The sequence below is a fragment of the Pelmatolapia mariae genome, linkage group LG14, assembly GCF_036321145.2.
Source record: "Pelmatolapia mariae isolate MD_Pm_ZW linkage group LG14, Pm_UMD_F_2, whole genome shotgun sequence".
NCBI classification, from domain to species: domain Eukaryota; kingdom Metazoa; phylum Chordata; class Actinopteri; order Cichliformes; family Cichlidae; genus Pelmatolapia; species Pelmatolapia mariae.
This window is the reverse complement of record NC_086239.1, coordinates 31,133,799-31,153,028: the sequence shown is the minus strand read 5'-3', so window position 1 is coordinate 31,153,028 and position 19,230 is coordinate 31,133,799. Positions and strand designations below refer to the sequence as shown.

General features: G+C 39.8%; 1 protein-coding gene across 1 annotated transcript in view; it reads right to left on the bottom strand.

Annotated features, from left to right (window-relative positions):
- Positions 1-19,230, bottom strand: part of stard13b (StAR related lipid transfer domain containing 13b) — a 61,124-nt gene that overhangs the window by 31,375 nt on the left and 10,519 nt on the right. Inside the window, exon 4 of the mRNA XM_063492964.1 lies at positions 13,532-13,565. Within this exon, the coding sequence (XP_063349034.1) occupies positions 13,532-13,565 (34 nt within the window). The remainder of the gene's footprint in view (positions 1-13,531; positions 13,566-19,230) is intronic.

The following is a 19,230-nucleotide window of genomic DNA, read 5'->3' as shown; positions in this document are numbered from 1 at the left end:
CTGCTCTTAGCTGACAAGAAAATCACCCAGTGTGGTCTTCTACTGCTGTAGCCCATCTGCTTCAAGGTTTGGCATGTTGTGCATTCAAATAGGCTCTTCTGCATTCTTTGGTTGTAACAAATAGTTGAGCTACTGTTGCCTTCATAACAGATCGAAGCAGTCGGGAATTTGTTCTCTGACCAGTGACATCAATGCGGCATTTTTGCCCTGAGAGCTGCTGCTTACTGGACATTTTTTTCTTTTTCTGGACCATTCTCTATAAACCCTAAATACTTATGTGTGCTAAAAATCCCAGTAGATCAGCAGTTTCTGAAGTACTCAGACCAGACTATCTGACACCAACAACCATGCCACATTCAAAGTCACTTTCTTCCCCATTCTGTTGCTCAGTTTTAACTTCAGTCCAACAGGTCATCTTGACCATGTCTACGTGCCTGAATGCACTGAGCTGCTGTCATGTGATTGGCTGATTTGATATTTGTGTTAATGAGCAACCAAACAGGTGCACCTAATGAAATAGTCTGTGAGTGTATGCGTTAGCTGTTACCAGAATTTCCACCTCTGTTTGGGACAATGTGGTCTATTACTCAAAGCTTAACATGGGTTCAGAGTGTTCTCCCCAGGTAGGTCTGAGCAGGTTACATGTTTAAGAAAAAATGAATAAATTTCTTTTTACAAAAACGTGCAACAAAAATCCTAATGCAAGAAAACGTCAGGTCATCCCTGAAGAATAACCACAGTAAGCTCTTCTAAGCTGGCTGCTGCCACTGAAGACAGCAGCTTCAATGATCATTCTACCATAATTATTTTAGGAATTTCCTCCTATTATTGTATGCTCGCTCAGGCAGTGCATGACCTAAGAGCAGTGATATCATATCAGCTGAATTCATTTCATGGGCACCAGCTGGGATTGCTGCTGTAACAGGTTTAAATCCATGCTAAACACACAGAATGACAGTTTCTGAAATGACTAAACCTCTGCTGACCCCAGCTTGCCCTCTCAGTATGAAGCTGATGTGACAGTGCTGAAATTAATAAAAGACACAGACCATTTTTCTACCGAGCAGGACAGGTGATTTAAACATTATAGCAAGGTCACATAGTGAGATATCTCGGCACCAAAGTGTGTGCAGCTGCGAATATTAATGAAGGGCTCAGTTTTCCGTTTCTTCTGTTTGAAAGTGAAATTATACGATGTTAGGGAGAGTTAGAAACTGCACATAGGAGCCCATAGAACTCCTCTGATCTTAGTTTATCTGACATGACAACAATAACAGCTGCATACTTCTCATTTTATGTTGCAAACATCAAAGACTTCCAACCAGGCAAAATATCAAAATTTACACATTCACCGTTTTCTCAGTGTGTAACATCCTTTTTCTGTATTTCTATAAAAAGCGATCTGTCACTCTTAGCAAGTGACAGGAATGAAATGTATTTCAGAAAATATAGATGCTTTTTTTAGGCTCGCCACTGGCCTGTTGACCTGCAGCCAGTGATCAGGGTGGTGCTATTTTCAGCACCACTTATTCACCTCGGGCTAAAATGTAGCTTGGAGGACTAAAACACACGTACACACTTCAGTAAAGAAGCTGCTTCATTTGATCCTGTGAGTCTTTTAGAAAGGGTCAGGGTCAGGCCGAGTCAAGCACTTTGTTTTCCACTGGTCACATGACCCAGGAAGCCCACAGAGAAAAGCGCAGAATGTCAACAGACAGCACAATATCTAATTTAACACAAAAGACAGTAACAGCTGTTGACTTTGTCTTTCTGGGGAGGTTTTTTATAACATGATTTTTGTCACAAAAAAAACCCATCTTGATGCACCTGTAGTAGACACGGGTTGAAAAAAGGACAGTGAAGACAAGATCTTGGCAATGTAAACAAGGGACGAGTCTCCAGTCTCAGTGATGTAGAAGGCAAGAACGGACAGATAGACAATACCAACCCTGTCATCTTCTAAAGAGCAAAGGTGATGGAGGAAGAACAGCAACTAGGTTTTGACCTCTTTTGACATGAATCACCAAAGAGGAAAAAACACAACCTACTTACTCTAAAAAGAAACCACTTGGACAGTAAAGACGAGCATTATCACACTGTGGATCATTGTGGCTAGACAATGACTTAGCCTCTGGAGCAGTCCTTGGCAGCAGAAGTAATAGCAGATGCAAAGAGAGGAAACATCAGTCAGCTTGAGAATGTTTTCCCTTTGCTGACTCACCCACTTGTTTATTTTGGCCAGGCAGCACTCGTTTTCCCGTTTTCCCCGAAAAAGTTCTGTACTTTCTGGACTACATTTTTTTTCTCCCTTGTCCACCCTCTCTCTCCATCCTTCATAAACACCTACAGATAAACACACTGATATTTACTCATGCATTATATGTCTACATTTGAACAGTTCCAGAGTTTGAACCGTTGTCTGTGCCTATGTCTGGTGACAGATGTGGAATGCTGTCCCATTGCTGTAGTGGGAAAATCCCCGATGCGAGGAAACTGATTTCTCCTCCTTGAATGGGTCATGTTATTGGCCAGGAGGTCTTACACCAGGCCCCCTTGAAATGTCTGGGAGATTGCACTTCCCAGCCTAATGGAAACAAGGCACAGGGAATGGGGAGATCGCTCCTCCACCTCCATCCCTGCCCCCGAGGGCTTGTCTCAGGCATGTGCTATAAATTTCCTGACCATATATTCCCAAGCCGAGTTCATTTTTCCAGCAGAGCCACACATGTGGTGTATATCTGGGTTTAGATTATGTGGTTGAGGAAGGAGGGGCTGACTTTGGTCCCAATCCATTAAAGTGGCCACTAATTCTGTTTTCTTAAAGGGCCGTCTGTTGTAACGTAATGGTTTCTTCCTTTAGTAAGGCTTGTTCTTTTTAAAGCCATTAAATCCAAAATAGATGATCATTTACTTTTAATCTTTCTTCAACAGATTAACTGAGATTTTTCATAACTTGACATCCTGAATTAAACTATAAGTGAGGTAAAACTCAAAAACATATACAAATATTCCCCATGCCATGAAGCTTCTGTAGATGCGTAAGTCCACAGGGGTCAAAGTTTGTAAAAACAGGCTTGAGGAATGTAAAACTGGCATGACAAGCGTATGTGGCTATTGTTTAATTGAATGACAAAGCATGTAATGCTGTCAGGTCTGAATCTCTTAAAGCTGTGCTGCCCACAAAAATCCATGGGAAAACATTTACACAACTCTCTGGCACCTGGTTTCTATTAGAGCAATGAGGATTTAATCACAGAGGTACACTTCTCTCTCAATAACTGCTTCTCAATAACAGCTGATGTAAAATGTTTATTAGGTTGTGCTCCATGGTACCTTCAAAGCAATCAGCAGCATCCAGCTAACGGGATTACTTTAGAGAAATTACATCTCGGACGAGGTTCTTATTCTCATGGCATCAAACCTAACCATTTTGTCAAAGTCGCTGGCATCTCAAATGTAGCTGTCTTTTGACTTTTGTGCTGTGATGCAGCCAGTCAAGCCAATAGCGACTCATCACACACTTATGAGATGCAATAGGTTAACCTTGTGAACAGGCATAATTTAACCCGTCAATCTTTTTTGTGTGAACTTAACCAAGAAAAAAGGAATGAAAGTGAAAACTAGACACAAACAAGCAAACTGAATATAGCTTGAAGAGTTTCTCAGTGGACCATGATCTGCACTTGTTGCTATCGCTGGTGCATAACGGCATCAACACAAAGGCACACTTTATGCCTCTCAAACATAACTGTGACATTTCATTGAATCCCATTATTTGACAATATTAGATCAAAACTTGTTTTCTTCAGCAGGGTCTTAGCCCTAATGACACAAACTGAAACAGGAAGTTACTGTTTATAGCTCAGGATAAGCATTTTCCAAGAAGACAGAGTTAAAACGCTAACAGAGACCAAAGGAAAAATTGACAGCTGCTTAAAATTAAAGCCACAGTAAGTGTTTGTACTCTCCCCTCCCATGACAAATGTCAAATAGGACATCAGAAGTCACTCAAAAGTCATTTGAAGTTGTTACAGTTGGCTTTAAGAGATCTGAAACTCCTTATTATGATTAGTAAACCACACTATTTCCCAACCTGTGTGTTGCCACTTTGGGAATTCCTAGACCACATGCTTAAAAAACAAAGTTAGGTTAACAACATCGGGGGGGGGGGGGGGGGGGGGGGGGGGGCAGAGCCCACTTATCTCTGTCCCTCAAACAGTTTTCTTAATGAAGCACATGTGGAATCGCCAAGCCTATTGCCAAAAATTCTGCTCAACTCATCAACCATGATAAGCTGGAAGTACAGTACAGGTATTGTTTTCACACTTAGACACAAACAAGTCCTAGTGGGCCCTTGAGTTTTAAAGCCGGTGAGCCAGAGTGCAGAGAGGATGCAGGAAGTCTGCTCTGCTTCTGCCTGCTATTGCTCTTTGATTACTGAGCCAAATTGTTCAATCAGGTCTGAAACCACAAGAAAGCTGCAGTGCTACACCGCCCAAGGACAGAGCTTCTTTTAAGAGCGTGCTGTGTTTTTTTTGTTATCTGGGTACAAGTGAAAAGGGAACGGCTATCTAAATCTCCAGCAGCATGGGTGCCTGTAGCCTTGCTTCAGTGCAAAAACACACAGTGCGTGATGTGAGATGTGCCACGCGATTGGTCAACCTGAGGATGCGGAGGAAAGGGCTCGAGGCCCAGTGGAGGAACAGACTTTTTGCCTCCCTGCAACATCTGGAATCTCTGCGGTTTATGTGGGAAATTTGGAAGGCCACTGCGAGAGCCAATGAAGTTATTGTATCTAAACTGGCCCTGAGGAAATGTTCTTGGCTTGGAAGTTGAGTGTGTGTGTGTGTGTGTTTTGCAGGAACACTGAGGTACAAAGTGGATCACCAGATTCGATGAAGCTTTATGTGAGGAAGAAGTTACTGTTTGCATTCATTTCCAGTAGAGTGGTAAACATTTACACACAAAAGGAGACACGTGGACATGAGCCGGTTGTCTGTTTCGTCACCAACATCCTGGTGTGGGACCCTAAAGTGGTGTGTCTTTTCCTGGCTCATTACTTCCTCAATCTTCTTTCTGCTTTTCTTCTCAGCTGGCAGCTGAGTGGTGGACCAACCTGGTAGCTTTTGTGTTGCCTCACACACTCACTCACACACAGAGTTTCTGCCCTTGTGAAACTGGCCTGCGTCCTGACACGGCTGCCCATGTCTCCTTCGGCTTAGTTTACAAAACCCAGGCCTGAATTACCCCAACGTGCACACCAACTGAGGAAGCTGATCCCTAAAGGATTTATTGCCTGCTTTTTTCTCTCTAATTGGCAGCATGGGTGTAATTGGGAATGAGAACAATAAACCCGTTTCCGCTCCGTGAAGGACATACACTTGGGAGATAGTGTCTGCTCAAACAGCTTTACGAACACACACAATACACAATGACAGGATCAAACCAGATGATTTATACTGGGCAATAAATTATGCCCCACGATCTAAGAAACTGTAGAACATGATGATCTCATTCAGTGCAAGGGCCTTGGAGGCATTATTAAATGATATTATGTGCTATTGTATATATGATTGCTAAAATAATTGCAATGAAAATGTTGAAACTGCAATGAAAACTTTAAAAGATTTCAGACCTTGTTAACCATGCTGTTCTGTAATGTTTTCACAACCTTGACAAATTACTGTATATACAAAGAAAAGTCCAGAAATACTAGCAGTCCAGCCCACCTCCACCCCCGCCCCCACCCTTGCTCTCCCTCCAAAACTGCCGAGCTGGCCTCTGCTCTCAGGAAACCACAAGTCGTTTTCCATCTTTCCATGTGTGGAATTTTTCATGCATTTGTCATGCCAGCAGCACCCTTTATAGTCTGAGCTGCATCTATCTGCTTATAAATTTAGAGCATGATGTCACTGATCTGGCACCTGTCGGGAAACAGCCAGAGGGGAGTAAAAATAACGGGACGATTTTGTGAACGTTAGTTTTTCTGTATTAATAGTGGTAGTAGTAAATCAATTTAGGGAAAATTTTCTTTTTCTTTCATCTTTATGACACAGAACAGCTGATGTCTAAATCCTTGCACTTCTGGCCAGCAATCACATCTTTGTCATGAAACACTGCGTGCAAATTATAGCACCTTTCCTTTAAGGACTTTGTGTGCTGACTAAAGGTGCCATACATACTTGTATGTGGCATGGTCAAAAGCCTCTCAGCTGCTGACATTGAAGTTAGAGAGATGAGGTTCAGATGGTTTGGACACAGGAGGGATAGTGGATATATTGGAAAAAGGATGTTGAACATGGAAAGGAAAAGAGGAAGACCACGGAGAACATTCATGGATCTAGTAAAGGACATGTGGGTTGGTGTGGGAGAACAAGATACAAGGGACTAGGTGAGTTGGAAGCAGATGATCAGCTGCAGCAGCCACTAAAGGAAACAGCTGAGAGGAGAAGAAGAACTGAATTAAGGTCTAAGTCAGTCATCACGTCTTATGAATTGGATCTCAAAGGTTTCATTCTACTGCTAACAAGAATAATAAATCATCTGGTTTGGTGTTGCCTATAGCCTATATATAATATATCGTCTCTCGTAGCAATAATATCACAGAAAATCAAATAATGTGGCAGCCAAGTCAACAATGTGTGCCCAATTTTACAGAAACATTTTGGAAAATATATTCACATTTTTTGTGTTCTCAATTTGGATTTGGAGGAACTTGATGTTCTTACATCCTAACTCTATCCAGCACCTTTGGGATGAACTTGAAGACTGGAAGCCACCCTTATCACCAGCATCAGTGGCTGACCTCACTAATCCTCTTGTGGCTGAATGGGAACAAAATCTCTGCAGTCAGGTGTAAGAATCTTGTGAAAAGCCTTGAGAAAAAAAAATCGGAGGCTGTTAAAAGTATTTGCCCCTTGCTGATTTTTTCTTTTTAAAATAATTTTTTTTGCATATTTGACACATTTACATGTTTCAGATTATCAAACAACATTTGAGTAAATATAGAATACACTTTTTGTATGAGGATTTCATTTTTCATTTTGGAAAGCGGAGTTCAGTATCACTACCCAGACCTAGGACTGATTACTGTCAGACCTGCTGACTCAATAAACCACTTAAATAAAAGTGCATGGCAAAATAAAGCAGACTAAAACACCCCAAAAAGTAAAACATTATGCCATGATCTAAGGACATTCAAGAACAGCAGAGAATCAAAATCATTGACGTCCATCAGTCTGGAAAAGGTTGTAAAGCCATTTCTAAGGCTCCAAGTGCTAGAGTGTTATCCAGGAGGTCATAAAAGAATCTAGAGAAACATATAAAGAACTGCATGTCTCACTTGTTTCAGTTAAGGTCGGCGTTCATGTGTCAACAATGACTGGACAAAAATAGCCTCAATGGGAGAGTTCCAAAGTGAAAACCACTGCTGACTAAAAGGTTTTTCACACTTTCACACAGAGATAGGTAGTTTATTTCCTCTTAATAAATGAAATCACCATTTAAAAACTGCATTTTGTATTTACTCAGGTTATGTTTGTCTAATACTAAATTTTGACTGATGATCTGAAATATGTAAGAGTAACAAATGTGCAAAAAGAAAGAAGGAAGGAGGCAGATACATTTTCAAAGCACTGTAGCTGTATATTCATGCTTATGGGTTTTCCGAGTTTTCACAATCTCCTGTGAGTGTCTACACAATTTTGGACATATTTGTACTGGATTCTGGATGTGCTCTAACAAAGAGAAATAAAGCTACAATAACAATTCAAGGCAAATAGGAAAATGACTAGAGTTCCTTCAAAATGATCCATTCCTTGTTCTTCCCCAGGGAAAAATGCGACACTTAGCTAAGTATGGAATGAGAATGAGGTCAGACCATAACAAAGAATAACAACAGAGTTATTATTCCTTCACACAGCCTAAAACGTACATCTGATTTCAATACTAGCCCCACCAGCCCACTTTGCTTGTATGTTCTGATTAGAACTGCGTAGGTGTCAGGCTATGTCATCTACTCCTCACATGTTTCCATGATGCTCTTGTGATGTGTATATTATAGTCTCTAACCAGCCTCCAGGGAGAGAAACAGAGAGAGCGACTGCAGCTGTCTGAGGTCACAGTCAGTCTCCACCAGCAGACTGTGACCCTGGGTGACACTGGAGTTTGAGAACAGCTGAAGAATATGCAGGAGTAAAAAAAAAAACAGCAACCCTGCTTTAATGCATTAGTAGCCATGGACATTATATAATACCCACTGGTGCACCATCTATAGCTGGACTGGTGATTTATAATAGCAGTGTATACATAAGGCTCAACAGAGGAGTCATTTCACAGTGAGAAGGATTCTCATGTTGGCCACTTTCACTGTGTGAATCATGAGTAAGGCTGGTAAATGGTTCTAGCTCTACTGTGCAATTAATCCCAATCATCAGAGCCTGATTAATCTTGACTTGGTGCCAAGGGGAACTGTCCAGGGAAGTCAACATTGTCATATTAGTTTTATACTGTTAATAGCAGACTAGAGAAAACATCTGTGGTGATGTTTCACATAAATAAGTAATTTTTTTTTCAGTTTTCACAGTCTGATCAAAACCACCTGGGCCTTTTACACAAAGCAAGCAACTAGCTCTGTTACTGTGGATTTTACAACCCCTCTGCAGTTCAGCCTCAGTCATCAGGACTATGAGCAAATTATTTCATAGGAAATAAGATGTAACTATAATATGTGAGCAGAACAAATTAGTTAAAGTAAAAATTCATTTAAAATAGAATCTTACTGTATATACAATGTGATCTTGGGTGGTACTGTATAGTATCCACAGTAAGCTTTGTGCATGCAAGCACTTAACCATAACAGATTAAATTTACCATCCATGCATGTCATTATTAGTTAAGTTAAGCATTCAGTGTGACACACTGGTGCAGGGTGTACCACTGTGGATTTTTCAGTCTGCTCCTGTTTCTTCTCACACAAAAGTAAGGCATGCACGTTCAGTTAATTTTGGTGATTCTCAGTTGTTCATAAGATGTCTGCTTTCTCTTTGTGTTAGCCCTGCAATGGGCCAGTGTCAATTCAGGCTTCAATTCTCCTGCAATCCTAACTAAATGAGTGGTTATTGAAAACCGGTTGAAGGATAGATTTTGGTCATTTCCTCAATGTAGAAATTATTGTCCCCTCTGTTAGATCAATAAAATCTGCTGTAAAATGTGCTGTTATTCAGTGTGCAAAAAATATTTTTAAATTCAAGCTTCACTGCTTATATTTACAGTCATATGAAAACTTTTTTCAAAGGACACTATGCAGTTCTGTGGAAGTGAAGTACAATTTCTCGTAGAGAAATTTTGCCACTCTTCTTTACATTGCATCAGTTCACCGAGGTTTGCATGTATTCATTTATGCTCGGTTCTCTTAAGGTCCCACCACAGTATTTCAATCAGGCCGAGGTCTGAACTAGGGTATTGCAACACCTTGATTCTTTTGTTTTTCAGCTGTTCTGTTGTAGATTTGCTGCTGTGCTTCGGGTCATTGTCCTGTTGCATGACCCAGTTTTGGCCAAGGTTTAGCTGTCAGACAAATCTGACTAGAATACTGTGGCGACAGAGGACTTCATAGTTGATTAAATGACTGCAATGTGCCAAGGTCCTGTGTCTGCAAAACAAGCCCAAGTGCCTAATAGTTGGTATGAGACATTTGTGCACATGTGCTAAGTTTGTTTTTTGCCAAATGTGGTGCTGTGTATTTCATCTCCACTTTGGTCAAGAAATGGTTTGTTCAGACACAACTTTGCAAACCTAAGCTCTCGGCAATCCTTCTCCTGAGCAACTTACTTGTTCAGTCATTTTCTAATTGCGCTGTCATGAAATTTAACATTTAACATTCTAAGTGAGGCCTGTAGAAGCTGAGATGCAGCTCTTAAGTTTTCTTTCTGTAATTTCTTTGAGCATTGCACAGTCTGACCTTGGGGTGAATTTGAAGGGACGCCCACTTCTGGTAAGATTGAGGCATTATGTTAAAACACACATAAATGCTCCAAACCAGCAGACTGCCTAAGCCTCTGCTTTTATAGAGATGGTCACACTTGCTGATCATTAATTAATCAAGTGCACATGATTAGCAGCACACTGGTGCAACTTATCCTTTTAATTCCGAAGGAATCAGTAAGGGTGTAGTTAGTTGTGAAAACTCTCTTTCCCCCTTTGTTTCCCCTTTGTTTTTCTTATAATCAGCAGCAAGAGATTTCCACACCGAAAGTAGATTAGCATATGTATTCAGAGACAGGATCTGTGTAAATGAGAGTATTAGAGGGAAGCCTCAGCCTGACAGTTCTGGGCCACAGAGTGCTTCTTAAGCCACATTTGTGTGATTTTCTCTCAGACTGGTGCTTGGGTAATACGATGTTGATCATAAAGCAAAAGACCACTTACTTATGCAAGTTTAAAGTCACAGAGTTTGACATAGCTGTGTCTTGGAGCCATTTCTGTGTGTCTAAACTTCACTGAAACCTGAAAAATTTAAGAAAATATACTTTCGCTGGACACAAAATCCAAAACACATCTATTAATAAACCTATATTCTTCCTACGATTAAATAAATCCTTCAGTGAAGACAGTAAATGCAGTTTCACTACTTATCTACTCTACTTATCTGTACTGTATCTGTATCTCTGGCAGAAACCTGGCCGAATATGCAGCTTTCAGCATTAGTGTCACTGAGGATTCATTAAATCTATGATTAATATCAGTCAGGCAGTGGGGTTTTGAGGATGAACATAGTTGCCTCCTCTCACCAAAGGAAGCCATTCATTTCCACACTGCAATTAAAGACATGGGAGGGATTGGATTTCCATACAAATGACTCTATGTGACAGGGATTAAGGTACTTTTTAATCATCATCTACCAAGGTTTAAAAAAAGTTCTATAAATGTTGAGCAATATCTTCAGAAATTAAACATTTCAAAATCAGTATTAAGCTTTTTTCCACCCTCCATAGAACAAATCTTCTCTGAGTGTTTCCATATGTGGCTTGAATGAAGCTCTAGGCTTTTTTTTTGAATCAGGAAAAAACAAAACCAAAAGTCAAGAAGGTTAAAAGGTTGACTGTTTTCCAGAAATGACTCACAACATGATCTTAAATAAACAACAAGAAGTAGGAAGAACTATTTCAAAGATCTCTGCTCTCTGCTCGTTCTATTATAAGTTACAAACATGAAGTTCAATGTTCAAAAGAATTCAACACCATTAAAAGCTGTGCTGCTCTGACCAACCACCATGCTAACAAAAGATTTTTTTTCCACACTTTGTTAATAAAAATCAGGTATGGTGGCAATTAAAAAAAGAATAAAGATTAAATAAATACTAAATAATATATATTTAATAAATATTACAATAACATAATTTACAGAAACCCACCATGCATTAATCATTGTAAAAGAACTTTTGAGTATCCTTGCATACAAGTCATGTGAATGTGTGATACGCCTGCAGGACATTTCTAGCACATTAAAGGCAACAACAAAAACAAAGCCTCTTCTGGCCAATGTCAATGTAATGAGGTGGACGGTGATGTTATAGTCTACACCGAGGACCATCTGGCTGTCTCATATTCATGTCTTTAAAGAGGTTCCTGCAGCCCAGCTGCAAAATACAACCAGGAAAACTCACACTTAATGAGAAAAGACCATCTTTTACTAGATCATTTTCTATGTCACTGGTTCATGTCAAAACCATTTGTAGATTCTATGTGCTTTTTGACCTAATAAAGTAGATAACGATATTGTGTCTAATCTAGCTTATTCCAATCAAACTATCCAAACTAAATAAAAAAATTTTCCCGTCAGAAATCATTTGATGGGAATCTTTTATCTGGGTTGACAGATCTGATGTTGTTGATGATGTTTTTCACTGTGCTCATACACTCAGGTTTCCAAGAATCAGTCACAGGACATATCTCATTCACACGACCAGACCGCACATTAGTTAACTGCTTCATAAAAGTGACATGGAATTTTTCCAGACCATAATGTCCACTTGTGCGGTGCAATCATGTACAACTGGGGTCATGTGAGAGTGCAACCTGAGACTAAAATGGCATCTACGCAAATCCTGCAGCTGCCCCACAAGGCCTACATCACACCAAGCCAAATATTTCCTCACAGCAAAACAGAAACAAAGATCTGGCACGCTGCCTAATTTTAACCACCATGTGACCAATATATAAAAGGCCTTTAAAACAAGAGTCTGTGCATTTGGACATTCTCAAGACACGGTTGGGAGGGAGCTGCCACCTGTGGCCATCAGTCTTATTGTCTGGTGCCTGAAGAATGCCACCATGTGAGCCAGCGTGCAATCCAGCCTCAGAGTGCACAGAGGGTTGTTTTTTTAAAATTACATGTCATACAGCAGCGGTCCCCAACCCCCAGGCCACAGACTGATACCGGTCTGTGAGTCATTTGGTACTGGGCCGCGAGAGTTGAAACTCAGGTGTGAAATTTATGGTTTTTAGTGTTTTTACCGTTATTTTTTTTAAAATCGTTTTTATCGTTAACTCGGTTTCCCTGGCTCTTTTCCCTTCTGTTATGAATAAATCTTCTTTCTTTTGTACCGATACAGGTTTTGTTGTATTTATCCGCAAAACCTTAAAGGCCGGTCCGAGAAAATATTTTCGGACATAAGCCGCTCCGTGGTGCAAAAAAGGTTGGGGACCACTGTCATATAGGACCGCACTTCACTGATGGTAAACTGGCTGTGGACTAAGACCGAAGACTCCTTAAACAATTACACTTTATGATCTAGGTATAAAGTTTCAAGGCATCAAAATTTAAAATTTCAGGGTGTTATGCTTTCAAACTCCCCAAAAAAATTCTACAAGGTGACAGCGTCTAATCCTTTTCTTACATAATAGTACTATTATGTAATAGTAGTTTTACTGTACAGTGAACATTAATTGATTTACAGATCTCCTTCCCCTCCAACAAAAAACCATGGTGCATTGTATTTGCTGAGATATTTGAAAAATTGCATTAGAAATTACCAATCAAAAAAATGTTACTCTGTTTATGCTCACTCTTCTGCTAGCTAGATGCTAAAGTACCGTGAGCGCAACTTTACATCTGCACAATGAACACATGAATATGAAGGGAAAAGGATATGTTAAAGATGTAAGGACCATAATTGTATTAATCAACAAATACCTCAATGCAATCACTGGAAGTAATAGTAATATGCATTAACCTACTTATCAGATTTAATTCCTTATTAAGTGAAGATGCCAGTCCACTTTAACACTTGATTATAGCTATACAAAAACAAAAGACCCTTAGCTTTAGTGTAATATTAACTAATACTGATTTTAAAAAAACAGGTGAAAGCAATGCTTATTGATATTCAATTACCCCCCACTGCTTTCTGGTATACTCAGAAAGCATTTTCTCTATCAGCTTTATCTGGTCACATGCTCTCCCAGCATGCAGTGCATAGACAGGCATTTTGTTGGGCAGCCACTAATAAAAAACAGAAATATTGTCTTACCTGCACCTGCTGCATCGGTCACCTTACTGAACATCTGCAGGAGAAAACATTCAAATACTGGTCACTGTAGCAGTAACTGTATATATAACATGGTTTCTTTTTTAACGGAACTTTTCAAAAAAGAAGATAATAAATAATAATAAATTAATAATAATAATAATAATAATAATAACAATAAATGAATAGTCACTATGGCTTTACTTGAATGCAGCTTCACTTTGGCAGCCATACATATGCACCAGTTCACATTTTTTTTGCCATGAAAACTATTCAGATACAAGCACCTAGTTCAATGATTTTCTTTAAAATTTACGTATCATTATCTAATTATAATTATATAATCCCCTTTTAAAGAGAGTCTTATCATCTTGCTTTTCCCAATAAGACAAAAGAAAAACTATCAAAGATAATTTTACTGAATTATTTCTTTGGAATGCTGTTAGTGCTGGAAAATAGACCTGTGTGGAAATGAAGTACTGATACATGAACTTGTCACTGTAAATTACGCTGGTCAGCATATTCTTTATAACCTTTTTGTTCAATGGTTACTAATATAATTCTACTACTGCCTATAGAGGCCAAGGAACTGAAAATCTTTTCCTGACCGGACATGATCTCCTCTCCTGCCCATCTCTCTTTTCCATTTCCCCTCTGGGGCTCACTGGTTTGATTTATGCACTTGTTTGCCTGCCCTGATTCCACGTTCATTGTGGAATAGGCAAAAATGCAGCATATAGTCCCAAGATGTCTTTTTTCTAAAACTACAGAGCCTCCATCACGACTGTTAACATACAATTAGCCCACAGGGCACTGTTTAGATTTTCTATTAACATACCAGCAAAGATTTCATTACTACAAACAGTATAAACCCTCACATTTTACCTCTAGGGCGGATGAGCGACCTACTAAAAGTCGTGTCCAAGTTGCTGTCTTCTCTAGATAGTCATTGACACTATTAGGGAATATAGCAAATAAGCACAAAGGACAGCAGGCAGTCGAAAGGAGATTAAGGGAATAATTCCCAACAAGTTTCTGGCAGGTGGAGGGGGAATTCTCCAGGGTTAGCAGGCTCAACCACTCAGTTACCTCCAGGCACAAAAATCCAACTCTCTTTGAGAACCAAATTCAAAAACATAACAGTCATAAATGTATGACTCATACCCTTATGTGTGTATTTTTATCTCTGTTTAAACATAGACAAGTTGAGTGGAGCCTCTTCAAACCATGAGGTATAGCCACTGATGGATCGCTCATTATTGACTGTGAGATTTGGCACAGCCTGGCAGAATTTCATCACGTATCTAAACACTGAAAAGAGTGCTTTAATGTACAGACATGAAAAAAGTCCTTATCTCTGTGCTGTAAATAAATTTTCTGTAAAAGCAGGCCTGGTAAGTTAGTCTCAATAGACCTGCTTTAGACCTAGTTTCAGAAATAAACTCAGGAAAATGAACACTCCAAAAACCAGATGCTGAGCCCCAGAGGAGATGTACCAATTTGAAGAGGTTTCAAAGACATGAACACATCAATCATTCTCTCTGTCTCAAAAGCCCCTGAAAAGTATTTCATCCTGACTTATCCTGAGATCTGACCCACTTGAAACACACATCGCCTGATTCAGGCCAATCACAGACACATGTCAAAGGTTACAGGTCAGAAAATGTGACATCCTAAAAAGAAGTGAAGCACAGAGTACCTTTTCATGGCTGTTGTCAGAGGAAAAACTTCCCTTTGCTTGCATCAACAAGAATGTTTATACGGATGGACAAGTCTGTGTAAGTGAATGATAGCTGCTGTCTCACCACAGATGACAAGTCAACAAGGCCGTTAGGGGAACAGTCAGTCTGAATGAGAGACCAGCATGCTCTCCGTATACCCGTCTTTGTCAACGGCAATTAATGGAGGAAACCTCAACCCAAATACGTCTCTATTCACCAATCACAGAACACTGAAAAAAAGCTGGTCTCAAAAGCAGGGTGAAGATAACCAGTACAAACATGAATAGAGATGTTATTTTTCAGGCTTTATAGTCACATATACTCATCATGAACTAAATGTCATGGTGATTTGGTGCTTTTAAGGATTTCTTTGAACAGCTCAACACATTAAAAAAGAAAAAGGAGTAGCACTTTAATGCTAAACTAGTGTGCAATGCTTCCTCTCACACACTCAAACTGCGTTGTCTAGAGTGGCTCTATTATTTTAGTCTGTATTATGTGTTTACCCTCTTCCCATCTTTGCTACCATAAGACTTCTCCATGTTTGTGAATGGTCAGATGCTGCTAACATCACCCCTTTCATGTGAACGTGCTTGTAGCTAGATTGAGAAACCCTGGGTTGATTTATCGAGTTGATAACCACCTACATTGCCGACGTCAGGGTAAGTGAAGCCAGATCACAGTAAGATATTCTGGGTATCTTGAACTTGCTTCATAGATGCAGGAGGTAAACACCATGTGACACAGCAGAGTGCTGCTGCAGTATGATTCAAATGAACTTTCAGTTCAATGCCGTTTAGACACAAGTCCAGTTTGCAGAAAAAAAAGATGCAAGAGATATGTCTCTTTGTGCCTTTTGTAAAATCAGGTCTGTTTAGCTATTCATAATGGATTTTTTATGACAAGTTACTAAACTTTGAAAACCTTAAAACATATTTTCTCATTGGAACCACACCCCCAAGGAATTTTTTTCTATAAAATCGCATAACATCTTGCTGTAGACATTGTGTAAAGAATTCTGTGTGTATCTTCCTCTACCAAGGCATTATCTTAATCAACATCCAAGACATTCCTGCTCAGATAAGGTCTAGAGTGAGGAAGATATGAACTGCATTCCAGTTTTTAGAGATGTTACAGATGTAAGGGGGTGTAACATCCAGGTGCAAAAAGCCTTTGCCACATGGTTCATAAAACATCTGTAAATTAAGCTGCAATTACCAGTTCTAGCCGTGTGTTTTGTCTCACACATTCAGCTTGTTTATTCTTTGACTCCAAGACTGTGACTCAGACTTCATCTCATCTCCCAGCTGTCAGAAGTTTCATATGGACCCCAGAGCTCAACATGTGCAATGCTGCATGTCATTTCATTTCACCTATATCCCTAAACTCCGTCTATAAAATATGTGAACATACACAGCCGCTCTGACACCAAGTTTTAACCCATGCTGTCATCATTTCCAAGAGGTACTCACAGGTTTCACAGAACGTACAGGTGTCACCTATTCTGAGAATGTTATTTCATCTGAATTTTCCAGACCAAAATGATCCATTATGTTTAACTACAACAGAATCCAGTCTGTTGTAGTGTGGTGCAGCTAAACAAAATGAAACCTTTTCAGACTAATATCAAACTAATATCATAATGTGGATGAACATGTCACAAAATGATGCTAAAAACATGTATTAGAGGGATTTTATATTCTGGAAATCTTTCAGTTTCAGTTATTTTTCAATTATTTCTTCACGGCAGCGAAACAGTCACATTCTTTGCCATAAGAAGTGAGTTGTGCCTCTCTAAGAATGTTTGACTGACCTGATTTCAAATCCAAACCCTAAATATTTACAGATGTGTAGACAGATGGAAATGTTGTGTAGATTGGGAATGAAAAAGATCAAAATCCCAATGATGGCTTTATCTTTAAAATAGTTACACATTTAAAATGTTTACTTTTGGGATTTTGTTTTGTCTACACACTTTGATATTAACAGTGCAGAGATAGGTAAAAGGTTGCTGCTTGAAGTTGCTGAATTTCAAGCGACACATTGATCACCTCCCTGGAGGTTTAGTAAAGGTCACTTTGCAACAGCATTTATTTCACCTATGTCATTCACTTTTTAAGATCCCTTTGATCGCCACATCAAAATCATTGGCTACCACATGGGATGGTAATTTGGCCCGAGGTTTTGTATTATTGTATTATTGTAGGGTCTTTACCTTACAAAATAAAGCACCTTGAGGAAACTGTTGTTTCTGATTTGGCATTATATAAACAAAATTTAATTGAAATTGATTTATAAAACAGGGTTTAACAGAATGTAGGAAAAACTGCTGACTCGCTAATGTCTCTTGGTGTAAACTGAAATCTACCTCATTACAATTTCTATTAACAAATCTGTCTTTGTACCAGGATGTAAATAAGTACTTTAAAAGGCACTTCAAGAGGGAGTCTATGGAGATTCACTGACTTATTTTTAATCGCTGATTGTTAACAACTAGTGAGGTCACAGTCACCATTAAATATGACTTTTGACTACTTGAATGTTTGAGATATTACATTCACCAGAATGAGATTCAAGGACAAGCAGACAACCTAAAAAGCTATCGACTTGGATCATCTGTCATAAAGCAGCAGAAAAGCTAAACGGTAAATTTACATCATTTGTCATTGGATTATTTATAGATCATTATAATTTAGAGGGAAGAAGAAAGAAAATAATTCTTAGCTACTTTAAATTAACAGGCAGTCCATTGAGTAATGCCCATTGGCAGTCACCCAAATATGCTGTAATAAAAATCCAGAAACTAAAATCTTAGGCTGGATCCTACCAAATTAATTGAGCAGCTCAGTCTTAAAGAAGGAGATCTGAACAACAGCATTTTGCATATCCTGTACTGCACACTGTAAGTGTCATGATCCTGGGTCCTTTTGACCCAGCGTTTTGTGTTTTTTCTATTGTGATTTTGGTTCTGTTCTTCCTCTGTTTAGTGTTTATTCAGTTCTGCCCATGTGTTCCTGTGTTTAGTCCGCGTTTCTTAGTCTGTGTCTTTGCTTGTGTAGTTCCTGTTTTATTGTGAAGGTCTGTGTCTGATGTCAGTGTGTTCTGTTTACGTTTTCCCCTGTCTCGTCAGTCCTGATTTCTCCCAGCTGTGTCTCCCTTCTGTTGTCCATTCCCTGATTACTTCCCTGTGTATATTAGCCCTGTGTTTGCCCCTGCTCAGTGTCGCGTCGTACCCTCGACTAGCTGTGTGTTTTGCCTCTGTGTTTCCAGTGTTTTGGTCTCCAGCTCCAGTTTAGTATTTCTGTTCTAGTGTTTTAGTTCTCTAGGGTTTTTGTTTGCTTTTTGGTGAGTTTAGTTAATTCAAGGTTTTTTCCCAGCAATAAAGCTGCGCTTTAAGTTGAACCCCCGTGTCTGAGTCCTGCATTTTGGATCCACCTCTCCTGCCTGCCTGCCACACAGCCAACCATGACAGAACGACGCGACCATCAAATGGATCCAGCAGACTCACTGTTCCTCGCGCAGCTGTGGAATTATTGCCGGGACGTTATCCACGCTGAGAACACCCCCAAGAGACTCATTCAGGTTGTTTTTTTTGACAACTTTCTGTCTTCCACCCTTTGTACAGCCAGCTTTTTGGACATTAAAAGACTAACTCAAATAATAGCAGCTCTGCGAGCCAGGTGTTGCTTTGAGCTGTTTGGCATGGGTGGTCCAGGCAAGGAAGATTCCACGGCCCTTCTGGACGCCCTCGCAGCCTGGTATTCTCAGCGTCAGCATCTTTTCCAATCAAGACTAACCAAATCCTTCGATCCTCCCGTCAGTAAGAGACTGCATCCTCACTGTCCTACGCAGCCACTCTCCACTCAGTCTCCAGTGCCTCCAGTGTCACCTGTAGTTCAGTCTCCAGTGCCTCCAGTGTCGCCTGTAGTTCAGTCTCCAGTGCCTCCAGTGTCGCCTGTAGTTCAGTCTCCAGTGCCTCCA